The 19,331-nt window shown below is 42.5% G+C and overlaps 1 protein-coding gene across 17 annotated transcripts in view; it reads left to right on the plus strand.

Moving 5' to 3' along the window:
* masp1 (MBL associated serine protease 1) overlaps positions 1 to 19,331 on the plus strand; it is a 404,010-nt gene that overhangs the window by 57,929 nt on the left and 326,750 nt on the right. For 16 of the 17 annotated variants that reach the window (XR_009515996.1, XR_009516002.1, XM_059990875.1 and 13 more), the window contains exon 6: positions 3,487 to 3,634. Coding sequence is in view for 15 of the 17 variants with exons in the window: in XM_059990875.1 (XP_059846858.1) it covers positions 3,487 to 3,634 (148 nt within the window). In the remaining 2 variants the exon portion in view is untranslated. Of the gene's footprint in view, positions 1 to 3,486; positions 3,635 to 13,627; positions 13,897 to 19,331 lie in introns of those variants that run through there. The other variant, XM_059990939.1, reaches the window with a different exon arrangement.

The raw sequence follows: 19,331 nt of genomic DNA on the forward strand, positions 1-19,331 counted from the left end.
AAGAAAGGCTGGATCAGCTAGGCTTATACTCACTGGAATTTAGAAGATTGAGGAGGGGATCTAATTGAAACGTATAAAATTCGAAAGGGATTGGACAGGCTAGATGCAGGAAGGTTGTTCCTGATGTTGGGGAAGTACAGAACGAGGGGTCACAGTTTAAGGATAACATAAAAGAGTACAGCACGTTACAGGCCCTTCGGCCCACAATGTTGTGCCGACCCTCAAACCCTGCCTCCCATATAACCCCCCCACCTTAAATTCCTCCATATACCTGTCTAGTTGTCTCTTAAATTTCGCTAGTGTATCTGCCTCTACCACTGCCTCAGGCAGTGCATTCCACGCACCAACCCCTCTCTGTGAAAAACCTTCCTCTAATATCCCCCTTGAACTTCCCTCCCCTTAAAGCCATGTCCTCTTGTACTGAGCAGTGGTGCCCTGGGGAAGAGGCGCTGGCTGTCCATTCTGTCTATTCCTCTTAATATCTTGTACATCTCTATCATGTCTCCTCTCATCCTCCTTCTCTCCAAGAGTAAAGCCCTAGCTCCCTTAATCTCTGATCATAATCCCTACTGTCTAAACCAGGCAGCATCCTGGCAAATCTCCTCTACACCCTTTCTGATGCTTCCACATTCTTCCTATACTGAGGTGACCAGAACTGGACACAGTACTCCAAGTGTGGCCTAACTAGAGTTTTATAGAGCTGCATCATTACATCGCGTCTCTTAAACTCTGTCCCTCGACTTAAGAAAGCTTATGGGGTGTTAGCTTTCATAACTACCCTATCTACCTGTGAGGCAACTTTCTGGGATCTGTGGACATGTATCCCCAGATCCCTCTGCTCCTCCACACTACCAAGTATCCTGCCATTTACTTTGTACTCTGTCTTGGAGTTTGTCCTTCCAAAGTGTACCACCTCACACTTCTCCGGGTTGAGCTCCATCTGCCACTTCTCAGCCCACTTCTGCATCCTATCAATGTCTCTCTGCAATCTTCGACAATCCTCTACACTATCTACAACACCACCAACCTTTGTGTTGTCTGCAAACTTGCCAACCCACCCTTTTACCCCCACATCCAGGTCGTTAATAAAAATCACGAAAAGTAGAGGTCCCAGAACAGATCCTTGTGGGACACCTCTAGTCACAACCCTCCAATCTGAATGTACTCCCTCCACCACGACCCTCTGCTTTCTGCAGGCAAGCCAATTCTGAATCAACCTGGCCAAACTTCCCTGGATCCCATGCCTTCTGACTTTCTGAATAAGCCTACCGTGTGGAACCTTGTCAAATGCCTTACTAAAATCCATGTAGATCACATCCACTGCACTACTCTCATCTATATGCCCGGTCACCTCCTCAAAGAACTTCACTAGTGTATCTACCTCCACCACTGATTCTGTGTCGCTCCTTTTCATCTCCCTTCTCTCTCTTCTCCTCCCGAGTGACGTTATCAACTAAAACATGGCGTTCCAATAAGATGTAGGTTCATAATTCTCATCGCCAATTTGTTGTGTACGTGGCCTGTTTACACAACTATGTTATTAATAAAAGTGCTGGAGATGGGAGCTAAGTTTCATGGTTCTTTACTGGTAGAGTCCGAATTTGAAACGCACATACAGATCAATACGTGCCCAAGAGCGCAAGCAACGACGTGTTACCGTAACATTAATTAATCCCTTATTATAATGTAGGCTATACGGTACACCTACCAAATGGTACTTCTTTGTAATGGGAGAGGAAACCCACGCAGTCTGGGGAGAATGTACAATTTTCTTATAGGCAGTGGCAGGAATTGAACCCCGGTCACTGGTACAATAAAGTATGGTGCTAACCACTATGCTATTGTGCCGCCCCAAATTACGCTGGGACCATTCTCTCCCACCCATCCATCTCCCAGCCAAATACACACACAAATTCACTGTCTACCAGAAAATTGGCTGAACCAATTACAAACTGGTTTCAGTACTCGGTCCTGTGGATAGTTGTATTAGCACACTGGAGGAAAAATGGCATGGATGAGGATACTGTGGAAATGTACAGGGATGTTCCTAGCACTGAAAGGTAGTAGTTAGGAGGAGAGATTATGTTACACCATAAGACATTGGAGCAGAATTAGGCCATTTGGCCCTTCTGCTCTGCCATTCTATCATGGCCAATTATCGCTCAACATTATACGTTCTCCTCATAACCTTTGATACCCTAACTGATCAAGAATATATCATCCTCTGCTTTAAATATACCCAATGACTTGACCTCCACAGCCATCTGTGCAATGAATTCTACAGATATACCACTGTCTGGCTAAACAAGTTCTTCCTCATCTATTCAAGAGCAGGGAGGTCATACTGCAAGTATACAGGGTATTGGTGAGGCTGCACCCGGAGTACTGTGTGCAATTCTGGTCTCTGAACTTGAGGAAGGATATACTGGCTTCGGAGGCAGTGCAGAGGAGGTTTACCAGGGTGATTCCAGGGATGAAGGGGTTAACCTATGAGGAGAGATTGAGTCGCTTGGGACTATACTCTCTGGAATTCAGAAGAATGAGAGGGGATCATATAGAAACATACAAAATTTTGAAAGGAGTAATTTAGATAGAAGTAGGAAAGTTGTTTCCATTGGTAGGTGAGACTAGAACTAGGGGACATTGCCTCAAGATTCAGGGGAGAAGATTTAGGACGGAGATGAGGAGAAACTTTTTCCCAGAGAGAGGTGAATCTGTGGAATTCTCTGCCCAGGGAAGCAGTTGAGGCTTCTTCACTAAATATATTTAAGATATAGTTAGATAGGTTTTTACATAGTAGGGGAATTAAGGGTTATGGGGAAAAGGCAGGTAGATGGAGCAGAGTTTATGGACAGATCAGGCATGATCTTTCTGAATGGCATGGCATCTCGATAGGCCGGATGGCCTACTCTTCCTATTTCTTATTTCTTATGTTCTCATGTGTGCATTCAGAGATGCTCTGCACACTGTTGCTTAAATGTGTGGTTATTTGAGTTACTGTCACCTTCTTGTCAGCTTGAACCAGTCTGGCTATTCTCCTCTGATGTCTCTCATTAAGTTGTTTTCATCAACAGAACTGGTCACTTGTTTTTTGTTTTTCACACCATTCTATGTAAACTCTGGAGACTTGTGTGTAAAAATCCCAGGAGATCAGCAGTTTCTTAGATATTCAAACCACCCTGTTTAGCACAGCTACATCCCACGATCAAAATCACTTGGGTAACATTTCATCCCATTATGTTTGGTCTGAACGACAGCTGAACCTCTTGATCATGTCTGCATGCTTTTATGCATTGAGTTGCTGCCTCATGATTGGCTGATAAGATATTTGGCTTTTTATTTTGGGAGGTTTGCAAAGCACTGCAGTGAACATCATTTTTGCTGTGTTTTTCCTGACTTAGAGTATTCTGTTTTTATTGAATCAATGTTTTTTCTGGACTTTAGCCTAGCAGGCACTTCCATTTTCTGTTGTGTTCTCTGTTGCAGATCAAAGCTGGATTGAAGGAGTTTGGTCCTTTTTGCGGTGATAAGAGTCCTGGAAGGGTCGTGACCAACAGCAGCAGTGTCCAGGTTCTCTTTCACACCGATGATTCAGGAGATAACCGTGGCTGGAAATTTGCCTTCACCTCAGTTGGTGGGTTTGCTATTGACATCTAGTTCACTTTTGTTTGAAACATTGGAATATAGAGCATAAAAAAACCCAGGACAAGCCTTTGGCCCACAATGTTATGCTAAACCAATTAAGTTGGTAATCAAGTAACCAACTAAGCTAATCCCCTTTGTTGACACAGTGTCCAAATCCTTCCATTTTCCTCGCAATCATGTGCCTATAAGACCATAAGACATTTTCCTCACAATCGTGCATATAAGACGTAGAAGTAGAATTAGGTCATTTAGCACAACTTGTCTGTTTGCCATTCCATCATGGCTGATCCCAGATTCCCCTCAACCCCATACACCTGACCTCTCACCATATCCTTTGATGCCCTTACCGATTAGGAAACTATCAACTTCTGCCCATGGACCCAATGTTCACTGCAGTCTGTGGCAGAGCATTCCACAGATTTACTTCTCTCTAGATAAAAAAATTTCCTCCTTGCCTCTGTTCTAAAAGATCACCCCTTAATTTTGAGGCTGTGTCCTCTAGTTCTGGATACCCCCACCATAGGAAACATCCTCTCCACATCCACCCTATTTAATCCTTTCAACATTCTGTAGGTTTCAATGAAATCCTCTCCACCCCCCTACATATTCTTCTAAATTCCAGTGAGCACAGGCTCAAAACTGTCAAACACTACTCGTATGTTAACCCCTTCATTCCCAGAATCATCCTCATGAACTTCCTCTCAACTCTCTCCAATGACAACACGTCCTTTCTGAGATGTGGGGCCCAAAACTGTTGACAATACTCCAAGAGTGGCCTGACTAATGTTTTATACAGGCTCAGCATTTTCTCCTTGCTTCTATAAGACCATAAGATATAAGAGTAGAAGTAGGCCATTTGGCCATTTGGCCCATCAAGTCTGCTCCACCATTCAATCATGGACTGATCCAATTTTTGTATTTCATTATATATTTATTACATTATATTTTCCATTTATATTTGCTACCTTATATGCCCTTTCCTTGGCTTTTATGTAGTTCTTTGCTTCCCTTGTTAGCTGCAGTTGCCAACCCCTGTCATTTGAGAATTACTTCTGTGGAACATATCTATCTTGTGCCTTGTGAACTATTCCCAGAAACTTCAGCTATCTCTACTCTGTCATCATCCCAACCAGCATCCTCTTCCAATCCACCTGGGCAAGCTCCTCTCTAATGCATCTGTAATTTCCTTTATTCTATTGTGATACTGATACATGTGACTTTTGCTAAATGTATTTTACAAAGTCTCTTTAAAGAGCAAACACGAGGAAATCTGCAGATGCTGGAAACTCAAACAACAACACATAGAAAATGCTGGTGGAACACAGTAGGCCAGGCAGCATCTGTAGGGAGAAGCGCTGTCGACGTTTCGGGCGAAGAGACGTCCTGACGAAGGGTCTCGGCCCGAAACGTCGACAGCGCTTCTCCCTATAGATGCTGCCTGGCCTGCTGTGTTCCACCAGCATTTTGTGTGTGTTGTTGTTTACAAAGTCTCTAATGTTTTTGCCTCTATCACCATCCCGGCAGCACATTCCAGGTACCCACTACGTTCTGTGTAAAAGAAAAAAGAGAAAGAAATAAAAAAACTTGTTCCTCTCATCTCCTTTGAAATTATCCCCTCTTACCTTAAATATACAGCCTCTGGTATTAGACATTTAAACTCTGGGGGAGAAAAGACATTGTCTCTCTACTTCTACCTTTCATAATCTAATAAACCTCTTTCAGATCTCCCCTCAGCCTCCTCCACTCCAAAGAAAACAACCCTAGTTTATTTAACACAACACGAGGAAATCTGGATGCTGGAAATTCAAGCAACACACACAATGTGTGTGGTGCAAGTTTATTTAACCTCTTGATATAACACGTTACCTCTCATCCAGGCAGCTTCCTGGTAAACCTCAACATCCTATCTATAATACACTAAGAAGTAGATTATGTAGGAGTTGTGGGTTATTTTTGTTGGTAGGGATCAGAGTGGTGAGCCTCCCTGGCACATTCCTAGGGACTGGCCATCACACTTCTGATCATGCTTCATTTATCTCTAGTTCCCCAGGTTATTTATTGTGTTGAATTTAGATCTTCTGATTGAATTGATCACTGTTCTTTCTCCTTTGTTGAAATGATTTACACAATAATTGTCTCTCACTAATGACACCTTGTTCAATTAGCCTTCTCTTCAATTAACTTATGCATTTCAAACTTTTGTTAAACATTATCCCGTTGCTTTAGGCTACGTCCACACTAGACCGGATAAATCCGTAACCAAAGCCTTTTCTCTTCGTTTTGACCCTCCGTCCACACTGAAATGGCATTTTCCTCTCCCAAAATCAGATCTTTTCTAAAATGCCCTCCGGAGTGTGTAAATTTGAAAATGCCGATTGGGCAGAGCAGTGTGGACGGGGTAACCTAAGATTTCTAAAAACGTTGTCATGACGTGCCGGAACAGATGGTGGCATTTTAATGTTTTCTTGAACGCAACCCCCCACACAACCTAACAATTTCAGAACAGAAGGCAACGAGACCAAATACTTTGACGGATAACTTACTGAATAAGTATACTCACTTTGCCCTGTTTTCTGTCCTTGCTTGTATGGAGGTAGTTTACCTATTTATGCAAGTACTTCTCTGACAATAGATGTGTAACAGCCGAATGTAACATTGCATGGAAATACAAGATAACACTGATGCAGACGTGTTTTATACATTTAACAAGTTGCTTTATTAATGCAACAGAGTTGGTCAGTTTTTCAGTGTTCGTTGTCAGCTGGGTCATACTGCCCGTGAAATCCCTGTCGGTTGCCTCCATACACTCCAGTATTTGTTTTTTATTAGTTTGAAGTCCTGTGTGAGAGCAAACAGATGACCGTAGTTTGGCAATTTTGTTTTAGGTTTTTCTAGTCTGTAACTGGACAAACACATGCCAAGCCTTTCACGGTGAGATTCAACACCAAACATGTCACTTGTTTTCTGTAGATGTGTCCTGCGCATGCCCAGTAGGAGGACATTTGCCCAAATACCTGTTTTAATGTGGACAGAGGTATTTTCAAAAGCGCTTGGTGTGGACGCCTATCGTTTTTATGCGAAACTGGCGTTTTCAAAATTATCCAGTCTAGTGTGGACATAGCCTTAGTGTCTTGGCATGTTTGTTTCTTAAAACATCTACTAGGAATTCAAAATGATGAACTACGAGCAAAAACAGAATTGATGGCTTTGTAGCTAGGCTTGCAGAAAGATATGTGGAAGGTCAGGTAGTGTTGAGGAAGCAGAGGATTGCAAATCTAAAATGGAGAAAAATCTTGGGGTACAGGGCAATGTAAGGCCATAAGACACAGGAACGGAATTAGGTCATTCGGCCCATTGAATATACTCCTCCGCACCATCATGGCTGATATATTATCAACCCCATTCTGCCTTCTTCCTGTAACTGACACCCTGATTAATCAAGAACCTATTAACCTCCACTTTAAAAATGCCCGATCACTTGGCCTCGCGGCTGTCTGTGGCAATTAATTCCACAGGTTCATAGACCTCTGGCAAAAGAAGTTCCTCCTCATCTCTGTTTTGAATGGGCATCCTTCAATTCTGTGGCCGTGCACTCTGGTCCTCAACTCCCCCATTACAGGAAACATCCTCCCCATGTCCACTCTATTTAGGCCTTTCAATATTTGATAGGTTTTAATGAGATTCCCCTTCATTCTTAGAAAATCCCAGGCCCAGGGCATCAAACGCTCCTCGTATGTTAACCAGTTGATTACTGGGATTGTTCTCATGAATCTCCTCTGGATTCTCTCCAATGCCATTGCATTTTTTTTAAGATGAGAGACCCAAAGCTGTTCACAATACCCTAAGTGAGGTCTGACCAATGTCTTATAAAGCCTCAGCATTATATTCCTGCTTTTATATTCTGGTCCTCTCGAAATTAATGCTAACATTGCATTTACTTTCCTTACCACAGACTCAACCTGCAAGTTAACCTTTAGGGAATCCTGCATAAGAATCTTAAGTCCTTTTGAACCTCTGTTTGATTTTTTTTCCAGGCTGAGAAACCAGTCTACCCTTTATTTCTTCTACCAAAGTGCACGACCATGCACTTCAAAACATTATATTTCATCTGCCACTTCTTTGCCCTTCTACTACTGTCACAGTCCTGCAGCTATCCTGCTTCCTCAACACTACCTCCCCCTCCACCTATCTTCATATCGTATGCAAACTTGACCACACAGCCATCAATTCCATTATCCATATCATTGACATATAACATGAAAATGATATGAAAGTAAATAGGGTGGATATGGAAGAACTTTTGGGGTGATGGGCAGAAAGTTCAGAGGTTATTTGAGGATGATGCTTATTCACCCAGAGTTTGGAACTTGCTGTTGGAATGGATGGTGCAGACAGGTTTGCAACAGTCAAGCATTGGGTTTAAGAGCCGAGAGGTAATGGTGCAGCTATATAGGACCCTGGTCAGACACCACGGAGTACTGTGCTCAATTCTGGTCGCCTCACTATAGGAAGGATGTGGAAACCATAGAAAGGGTGCAGAAGAGATCTACAAGGATTGGGGAGCATGCCTTATGAGAATAGGTTGAGTGAACTCAGCCTTTTCTCCTTCGAGTGACAGAGGATGAGAGGTGACTTGATAGAGGTGTACAAGATAATGAAAGGCATTGATCGTGTGGATAGTTAGAGGCTTTTTCCCAGGGTTGTAATGGTTGCCACAAGAGGTCACAGGTTTAAGGTGCTGGGGAGTAGGTACAGAGGAGATGTCAGGTGTAAGTTTTTTATGCAGAGTGGTGAGTGCGTGGAATGGGCTGCCGGCAACGGTGGTGGAGACAGAAATTATAGGGTCTTTTAGGAGACTCCTGGAAGGCTTTGTGGAGCTTAGAAAAATAGAGGGCTATGGGTAAAATCTAAGTAGTTCTAAGGTAGGGACATTTTCGGCATAGCTTTGTGGGCCAAAAGGCATATATTGTGCTGTTTGTTTTTTTATGTTTCATAAGGCCATATGACATAGGAGCAGAATTAGGTCAATCAGCCCATTGAGTCTGCTCCACCATTCCATCACGGCTGATCCTGGATCCCACTGAACCCCTTACACCTGACTTCTCGCTGTATCCTTTGATGCCCTGACCGAAAAGGCAGAGATCAACTTTCGCCTTAAATATATGCATGAACTTGCCCCCATCTCAGTCTGTGGCAGAACATTTCACAGATTTACAGCTCTCTGACTTAAAAAAAAACTCTTCCTTACCTCTGTTCCAAAAGATCACCTCTCAACTTTGAGGCTGTGTTCTCTAGTTTTCGATACCCCCACCATATCCTCCCCACATCCTCCTTATCTAGTCCATTCGGTAGGTTTCAATTAGATCCCCTGCATTCTTCTAAATTTCAGTGAGTACAGGCCCAAAGCTGCTCAACGCTGCTCATATGTTAGCCCTTTCATTCTGGGAATCATTATCATGAACCTCTTCGAGGACTCTCTCCAATGACAACACATCCTTTCTGAGATACGGGGCCCAAAATTGTTCACAATACTCCATGCGGTCTGACTAGTGTCTTCACCAAGGTTGATGATGCAATGGCCCAAGTCATGTAAATTGGGATTGCTGTAAATGGGCACAATAGTTGGAGTAGAAGTCCTCTTTCAGATCTGTGACTAGTAACTCCAGAAGATGCTGGAAGTCATCAACAGGATTGGCACCATTTCCGGAGAGCAAAATAGTGTTAGTTTTTCAGGTCAATGGACTTCACAGCCGCTGGCTGACTTCCAGCTTGTGTTGATGAATTCTGCTCTGTTAGTGAAAGGGAATGTAAGCTATGAAAACTCCCAGTATACAAATTCAGTAATAGGTATCTGGAATGGATTGATCTAACATTTTGTTCAAAAGCTACACCTGGGGATTGTTCCACATTGTTGAGAGTGGATACCAGTATTAAAACAATATTGGACAGCTTGGTCAGTTGTCACTGGGGGAAAATACAGTCTCCCACAGGGAGCAATGATAGTGAGGGTTAAACCCCAGTCACTGGGGGAAAATACAATCTCCCAGAGAATGCAATGAAGTGAGGGTTAAACCCCAGTCACTGGGGAAAAGTAGAATCTCCCAGAGAGAGCAGTGACACTGAGGATTAAACCTCAGTGCAGGAAAGCAGAGTCTCCCACAGAGATAACTGACAGTGAGACTGAACCCCTGTCACAAGATTAAAGTACAGTCTCCCAGAGAGGGCAATGACAGTGAAGGTTAAACCCCAGTTACTGGGTGAAAATACAATCTCCTGCAGAGAATGATGATAGTGGGGGTTAAACCCCTGTCATTGGGGGGGTGGGGGGAGTACAATCTCCCAGAAGGAGCATTGACAGAGAAGATTTAACCCCACTTGCTGGGAGAAAGTACAATCTCCTGCAGAGAACGATGACAGTGAGGTTTAAACCCCAGTCACTGGGAGAAAGTACGATCTCCCGCAGAGAATGATGACAAGTGAGGGTTAAACCCCAGACTCTTGGGGTGGGGGAAGTACAATCTCCTACAAAGAGCACTGACAGTGAAGCTGACCTGTACCTCCTATTCTTGCATCTTCCTCCTTTAGTAATCATTATGGCTGATGGATGGTGATGCTGTTCTTGTGACATTGTAAATGAAATTGTTGATGATTGAGGTCATGGACAATGTTGATGCCGGTGGATTTGATGTTTGTGATGGTGAGGATGATGCTGGTAGTACTGTTGTTTGTTGGTTTTGTTGGCTCTGGCCTGTCTAGGTGTGTTGGGGTCCCATTGTCTCTGCTGCAAGGTAGCATCATTTTATTGCCCTTCTCAAGTAACAACTTGTCATTAATGTCTCTTTGTTCTGAATTGGAGTAGACTAGACAGTTCCAAGGCTTGGGTTACTCAGGTCAGACACAGACTCCTCTATTCATAAACCTAAAAGCTCTATCACACCAAAGAACACTTCACAAATAACTTCTCATTTGGAAAGAATCTCTGATTCAGCAGATTATCAGGAGCATTATTGTATCCACTTTAAAGCACCTTGATACAGCTATTCCTGAGTAAAACCAGTTCACATATGAGCTCATAAAATGGTTACAGAGCAGTTTCACAAAATGGTGCCCTACAGCCTTTCAATCATATTCCTGTTCACTGATTTGTGGATTGTAGTTCTTTCTAGCCAACAGGATGATGTTGATGGCTTGATATCAATGTGTGTGGATGTTTTTGATGTTTCATAGTATGTCTGAAACTGGTGCTGTTCTTGATGCAAGTGGTACTATGAATGAAGTGAATTTCATTCTGTCCATAGATGTTGATGTGAATAATAGAGGTAATGTCATCGTTGATCATGTCATTGATGCTGATATTAATAATTTAGGGAAATGCCCAGGGAAATTCCTCTCTAACATTGATGGGAAGTAAAGGAACACCAGGAAATGACAGTCATATGTCCGCAATTACTATTATATAAACTCATTCTGGATTGTTTGCAGGGAAACAGCAGGTGTGAGCTAGAAACATGTTCCAGTGGACAGCCACATGGGAACATGTAGCACCTATCACAGCTCTCACCTCCGGTGTTGTAATTTGTAGTTGTTGTTTTTCCTTGTCTTTCCAAATCATTGTAGTTCCTAAAGAGGAGATTCATCGGGATGTTGACCAGACTGTAAGGAATTGGGCAGGCTTAGATTGTTTTAGACCATACAACTATAAAACAAAGGAGTAGAAATAGGCCCATCAAGTCTGCTTTACCATTTCATCATGGCTGATTTATTATACCCCTCAATCTCATTTCCCAAATCTAGTCAAGAAGAAAAGAAAAGATTACAAGAGGTTTAGAGAGCTAGGTAATGTTAGGGATCTAGAAGGTTATAAGGATAACAGGAAGGAGCTTAAAAAGGAAATTAGAAAAGCCAGAATGGGCCATGAGAGGGCCTTGGCGGGCAGGATTAAGGAAAACCCCAAGACATTCTATAAGTATGCGAAGAGCAAGAGGATAAGATGTGAGAGAATAGGACCAATCAAGTGTGACAGTACAGAAGTGTGTATGGAACCAGAGGAGATAGCAGAGGTTCTTAATGAATACTTTGCCACAGTATTCACTACGGAAGAGGATCTTGGGGATTGCATGGATGACTTACAGTGGATGGAAAAGCTTGAGCATACTGCATAGACATTAAGAAAGAGGATGTGCTGGAGCTTTTAGAAGGTATCAAGTGATAAGTCTCTGGAACCAGATGAGATATACTCCAGGCTACTGTGGAAGGCGATTGAGGAGATTGCTGAGCCTCTTGAATGATCTTTGCATCATCAGTGGGAATGGGGGAGGTTCTGGAGGATTGGACGGTTGCAGATGTTGTTCCCTTATTCAAGAAAGGGAGTAAAGATGGCCCAGGAAATTATAGACCAGTGAGTCTTTCTTCAGTGGTTAGTAAGTTGATGGAGATCTGTTCTGGGACCGCCTCTCTTCGTGAGTTTGATGAATGACCTGGATGAGGAAGTGGAGGGAGGGGTTAGTAAGTTTGCTGATGACACAAAGGTTGGGGGTGTTGTGGATAGTATGGAGGGCTGTCAGAGGCCACAGCGGGACATTGATAGGATGCAAAACTGGACTGAGAAGTTGCAGATGGAGTTGAACCCAGATAAGTGTGAAATGGTTCATTTTGGTAGCTCAAATATGATGGCAGAATATAGTATTAATGGTAAGACTCTTAGCAGTGTGGAGGATCAGAGGGATCTTGGGGTCTGAGTCCATAGGATACTCAAAGCAGCTGTGCAGGTTGATGCTTTGGTTAGGAAGATGTACGGTATATTGGCTTCATTAATCGTGGAATTGAATTTAGGAGCGGTAATGTTTCAGCTTTTTAAGACCCTGGTCAGACCCCACTTGGAGTACTGTGCTAAGTTCTGGTTGCCTCACTACAGGAAGGACTTGGAAGCCAAAGAAAGGGTGCAGAGGAGATTTACAAGGATATTGCCTGGATTGGGGAGCATGCCTTATGAGACTAGGTTGAGTGAACTTGGCCTTTTCTCCTTGGAGCGATGGAGGTTGAGAGGTGACCTGATACAGTTGTATGAGATGATGAGAGGCATTGATCATGTGGATAGTTAGAGGCTTTTTCACAGGGCTGAGATGGTTGCCACAAGAGGACATAGGTTTATGGTGCTGGGGAGCAGGTACAGATGAGATGTCAGGGGTAAGTTTTTTACTCAGAGAGTGGTGAGTGTGTGGAATGGGCTGCCAGCAATGGTGGTGTGATAGGGTCTTTTAAGAGACTTTTGGATAAGTACATGGAGCTCAAAAAAATCGAGGGCTGTAGGTAAGCCTAGTAATTTCTAAGCTAAGGACATGTTCAGCACAACTTTGTGGGCCGAAGGGCCTGTATTGTGCTGTAGATTTTAAATTTTTCTGTTTCTTACCTGCCTACTCCCCGTAACTTTTGTTTATGACTTATTGTGACTTATTGTTTTTGCTGCATGTGTGGATAACATGGATTTGTATTATGAAAGATTATTTTGGAACTAGTTTTTTGATATATAACCCCCATCTAACATTAGACATTCCCTACACAGTTACTGCATTAAAGAGGCATTTGGGCAGAAGCTTAAATAAGCAGGACATAGGAGTGTACGGCCCTGAATATGGGGTGGGGGGTGTGGTTCCAGCCCTGAAGTTGGGCAGGGGTGGGTTCTTGCCCTAAGCAGGGCATGGGAAGAGTGTGTTCTGGCCCTGTAGAAGCAAGTGGAATTCATCTACTTGGGCAAAAGCCAACATGAACGTTGTGGTCCGTGGGGCCCACTTCAGTGCTGGTTGCCTCTATAACTCTGAAAGACTGTGTCTAAAGACCAAATCTCATCTTTTAGATTATATCAAGGATAGTAATGCAAATTGGCCATGCTGACTTTTCTCCCCAACAAAACTAATTGTGTTAGCTACATATTCTGCTATTCCACACTAAATGTCTGTCTCTGATTTATTTTTATTTTGTTTAGAGATACAGGACAGAACAGGCCTTACAGCCCTTCGAGCCGTGCCGCCCACCAATCCTCAATTTAACATGAGCACAGTTACAGGACGATTTATAATGACCAACTAGCCTACTAACCAGTACGTCTTTGGACTGTAGGAAGAAAATAGAGCACCCTCATGCATTCTACTGGGAGGCTGTAAAAACTCCTTACAGTTGACATCTGAATTATACTCTGTACTCTGATGTCCTGAGCTGTAATGGAGTCTTGTGAATTGCTACACTACCATTGCATCTGTTAGTGATTGTATCCCATCCACCACTTCCTCTGGCAGTGAGTTCCACTAATCAACTGCTTTCTATGTCTTTACCCTCCAATACTCCTTAAATCTCTTTCCTTTCGCTTTGCTTCATCTATGTCTATTTTTTTTTAACTATAATTTTATATGGCTCTGTCACATCATCCATAAGATATAGGAGCAGAAGTTGGCCATTTGACTCATCGAGTCTGCTCTGCCATTCAGTCATGGTCTGATCCAATTATTCCAGTCATTCCCACTCTACTGCCTTCTCCCCGTACCCTTTGATGCCCTGGCTATCTATCTCTGCCTTAAATGCACCCAATGACTTGTCCTCCGCAGCTGCTCGTGTAAACAAATTCCAGATTTACCACCTGATGACTAAAGTAGTTTCTCCCCATATCTGTTTTAGATGGACAGCCTTCCCTTCAAACCTGAAGTTGTGCCCTCTTGTCCTAGACTCCCCTACCATGGAAAATAACTTTGCCATATCTAGTCTGTTCAGGCCTTTTAACATTTGGAATGTTTCTATGAGATCTGCCCTCATTCTCCTGAACTCCAGGGAATACAGCCCAAGAGCTGCCAGACGTTCCTCATACATTAGCCCTTTCATTCTTGGAATCATTCTTGTGAATCTTCTCTGAACCCTCTGTAATGTCAGTATATCCTTTCTAAAATATAAAGCACAAAACTGCACACAACACTCCCAAGTGTGGTCTCACAAGTGCCTTATAGAGCCTGAACATCACATCCCTGCTCTTATATTCTATACCTCTAGAAATGAATGCCAACATTGCATTCGCATTCTGCACCACTGACTCAACTTGGAGGTTAACCTTTAGGGTATCCTGCACCGGGACTCCAAGTTCCTTTGCATCTCTGAATTTTGAATTCTGTCCCCATCTAAATAATAGTCTGTTCATTTATTTCTTCCACCAAAGTGCATGACCATACACTTTCCAACATTGTATTTCATTTGCCACTTCTTTGCAGAAGAACTCGAATCCTGAATGCTAAAACTATCCAAGTCTCTCTGCAGGCTCTCTGTTTTCTCAGCCTTACCCGCTCCTCTACCTATCATTGTATCATTGGCAAATTTAGCCAACAATCCATTGATCTCATAATCCAAGTAACCATATAACAATTACAGCATGGAAACAGGCCATCTTGGCCCTTCTAGTTCGTGCCAAACGCTTATTCTCACCTAGTCCCACCAACCTGAACTCAGCCCACAACCCTCCATTCCTTTCCTGTCCATATACCTATCCAATTTTACTTTAAGTGACAATATCGAACCGGCATCTATCACTTCTACTGGAAGCTCGTTCCACACAGCTACCACTCTGTGTAAAGAAATTCCCCCTCGTGTTATCCCTAAACTTTGCCCCCTAACTCTCAACTCATGTCCTTTTGTTTGAATCTCCCCTATTCTCAATGGAAAAAACCTATCAATGTCAACTCTATCCATCCCCCTCATAATTTTAAATACCTCTATCAAGTCCCCCCTCAACCTTCTAAGCTCCAAAGAATAAAGACCTAACTTGTTCAACCTTCTCTGTAACTTAGGTGCTGAAACCCAGTTAACATTCTTGTAAATCTCCACTGTAGTCTCTCTATTTTGTTTCCTATAATTCGCTGACCAGAACTGTACACAATACTCCAAATTTGGCCTCACCAATGCCTTGTACAATTTTAACATTACATCCCAACTCCTATACTCAATGCTCTGATTTATAAAGGCCAGCATACCAAAAGCTTTCTTCACCACCCAATCCACATGAGAGTCCACCTTCAGGGAACTATGTACCATTGTTTCTAGATCACCATGTTCTATTGCATTCCTCAATGCCCTACCATTTACCATGTATGTCCTGTTTTGATTATTCCTACCAAAATGTAGCACCTCACACTCATCAGCATTAAACTCCATCTGCCATCTTTCAGCCCACTCTTCTAACTGGCCTAGATCTCTCTGCAACCTTTGAAAATCTACTTCATTATCCACAAGGCCACCTACCTTAGTATCATCTGTGTACTTACTAACCCAATTTACCACCCCATCACCCAGATCATTAATGTATATGACAAACAACATTGGACCCAGTACAGATCCCTGAGGCACACCGCTAGTCACTGGCCTCCAACCTGACAAACAGTTATCCACCACTACTCTCTGGCATCTCCCATCCAGCCACTGTTGAATCCATTTTACTACTTCAATATTAACACCTAAAAATTGAACCTTCCTAACTAACCTTCCGTGCGGAACCTTATGAAAGGCGTTACTGAAGTGCATATAGACAACATCCACTGCTGTACCCTCGTCAACTTTCCTAGTAACCTCTTCAAAAAATTCAATAAGATTTGTCAAACATGACCTCCCACGCACAAATCCATGTTGACTGTTCCTAATTAGACGCTGTCTATCCAGATAATTATATGTACCATCTCTAAGAATACTTTCCTTTAATTTATCCACCACTGATGTCAAACTTATAGGCCTATAATTGGTAGGTTTACTCTTAGAACCATTTTTAAACAATGGAACAACATGAGCAATACGCCAATCCTCCAGCACCATCCCTGTTACTAATGATATTTGAAATATTTCTGTCAGAGTCCCTGCTATTTCTACACTAACTTCCCTCAAGGTCCTAGGAAATGTCCTGTCAGGACCTGGAGATTTATCAACTTTTATATTCCTTAAAAGCGCCAGCACTTCCTCCTCTTTAATGGTCATAGTTTCCATAACTTCCCTACTTGTTTCCCTTACCTTACACAATTCAATATACTTTTTCTTGGTGAATACCGAAGAAAAGAAATTATTCAAAATCTCCCCCATCTCTTTTGGCTCCACTCTTAGCTGTCCACTCTTGATTCTCTAACGGACCAATTTTATCCCTCACTATCAATGTCAAATCATTGACATACATCGTAAAAGGCAGTGGTCCCAACACTGACCCCTGTGGAACTCTACTAGTAACCGACAGCCAGCCAGAGTGTGATCCCTCTATTCCCGCTCTCTTGTTTTCTGCCAATCAGCCAATGCTCCACCCATGCTAGTAACTTCCCTGTAATTGCATGAGCACTTATCTTGCTAAGCAGCCTAATGTGTGACACCTTGTCAAAGGCCTTCTGAAAATCCAAGTACACCACATCTACTGCATCTCCTTGGTCTACCCTGCTTGTAAATACCTCAAAAAATTACAGTAGTTTAGTCAGGCAGGATTTTCCTTTAAGGAAACCATGTTGGCTTTGGCCTATCTTGTCATGTGCCTCCAGGTTTCCGTAATCTCATCCTGAACAATCGATTCCAATAACTTCTCAACCACTGATAGATAAAAGGTTAAGAGGTCTATAGTTTTCTTTCTGCTGCCACCCACCATTCTTAAATATCAGAGTAGCATTTGCAATTTTCCAGTCATCCAGTACAATGCCAGAATCTATCAATTCTTGAAAATCATGCATTCTATCAGGTCCAGGAGATTTATCCACCCTCAGATCATTAAGCTTCCTGAGCACCTTCTCAGTTGCAATTTTTACTGCACATACTCCACTTCCCTGACTCTCTTGAATGTCTACTGTGAAGACTGATTTGAAATACGCATTCAGTTCCTGTGTCATCTCTGCATTTCTCATTACGATATCTCCAGCATCATTTTCTATTGATCCCATATCTATCCTCAACTCTCTTTTACCCTTTATATACTTAAAAAAAAGCTTTTAGTGTCTTCTTTGATATTAGTTGCCAGCTTCCTTTTAGAATTCATCTTTTCCTTCCTAATAACCTTCTTCATTTCCTTCTGCAAGTTTTTAAAAGCTTCCCAATCCTCAATCTTCCCACTAGCTTTGGCTTCCTTGTATGCTCTCTCTTTTGCTTTTACTTTGGCTCTGACTTCACTTGTCAGCCACGGTAGTGTCCTTCTTCCATTCAAAAATTTCTTCTTATTTGGAATATGTCTGTCTTGCACTTCCCTCATTTTTCGCAGAAACTCCAGCCATTGCTGCTCTGCTGTCCTTCCTGCTAGTGTCCCTTTCCAGTCAACTTTGGCCAGTTCCCCTCTCGTGCCATTGCAATTTCCTGTATTCCATTGAAATATTGGCACATTGGAATTTAGTTTCTCCTTCACAAATTTCTAAGTGAACTCGATCATATTGTGATCACTGTTCCCCAGGGTTTTTTAACCTTAGGCTCTCATCACTTCCAGATCATGGCACAATACCTAATCCAGCACAGCCGATGCCCTAGTGAGCTCAACAACAAGCTCTTCTAAAAAGCCATCCCTTAGACATTCTACAACTTTTCTCTCTTGAGGTCCAGTACTGGTCTAGTTTTCTCAATCTACGTTCATGTTAAAATCCCCAACGATTATCATGATAATTGCCTTTCTGACACAACTTTTCTCTCTCCTGCTGTAATTTGTAATCCACAACCCAGCTGCTGTTTGGGGGCCTGTATATAACTGCATTAGGGTCCTTTTGCCATTGCCATTTCTCAACTCAACCCAGAGACTCTAAACCAAATAACCATATAACAATTACAGCATGGAAACAGGCCCTTATACTCCATGTCGAACACTTACTCTCACCTATCCCACCGAACTGCACTCAGCCCATAACCCTCCATTCCTTTCCTGTCCATATACCTATCCAATTTTACTTTAAATGACAATACTGAACCTGCCTCTACCACTTCTACTGGAAGCTCGTTCCACACAGCTTCCAGTCTCTGAGTAAAGAAGTTCCCCCTCATGTTACCCCCTAAACATTTACCCCTTAATTCTCAACTCATGTCCTCTTGTTTGAATCTCCCCTACTCTCAATGGAAAAAGCCTATCAACGTCAACTCTTATCTATCCCCCTCATAATTTTAAATACCTCTGTCAAGTCCCCCCTCAACATTCTAAGCTCCAAAGAATAAAGACTTAACTTGTTCAACCTTTCTCTGTACTTAGATGCTGAAACCCAGGTAACATTCTTGTAAATCTCCACTGTAGTCTCTCTATTTTGTTGATATCTTTCCTATAATTCGGTGACCAGAACTGTACACAATACTCCAAATTTGGCCTCACCAATGCCTTGTAGAATTTTAACATTACATCCCAACTCCTATACTCAATGCTCTGATTTATAAAGGCCAGCATACCAAAAGCTTTCTTCACCACCCTATCCACATGAGATTCCACCTTCAGGGAACTATGCACCATTGTTTCTAGATCACCCCATTCTATTGCATTCCTGAGTGCCCTACCATTTACCATGTATGTCCTATTTTGATTATTCCTACCAAAATGTAGCAGCTCACACTTAACAGCATTAAACTCCATCTGCCATCTTTCAGCCCACTTTTCTAACTGGCCTAAATCTCTCTGCAAGCTTTGAAAACCTACTTCATTATCCACAACGCCACCTACCTTAGTATCATCTGCG

The sequence above is a fragment of the Hypanus sabinus genome, chromosome 2, assembly GCF_030144855.1.
Source record: "Hypanus sabinus isolate sHypSab1 chromosome 2, sHypSab1.hap1, whole genome shotgun sequence".
Taxonomy (NCBI): domain Eukaryota; kingdom Metazoa; phylum Chordata; class Chondrichthyes; order Myliobatiformes; family Dasyatidae; genus Hypanus; species Hypanus sabinus.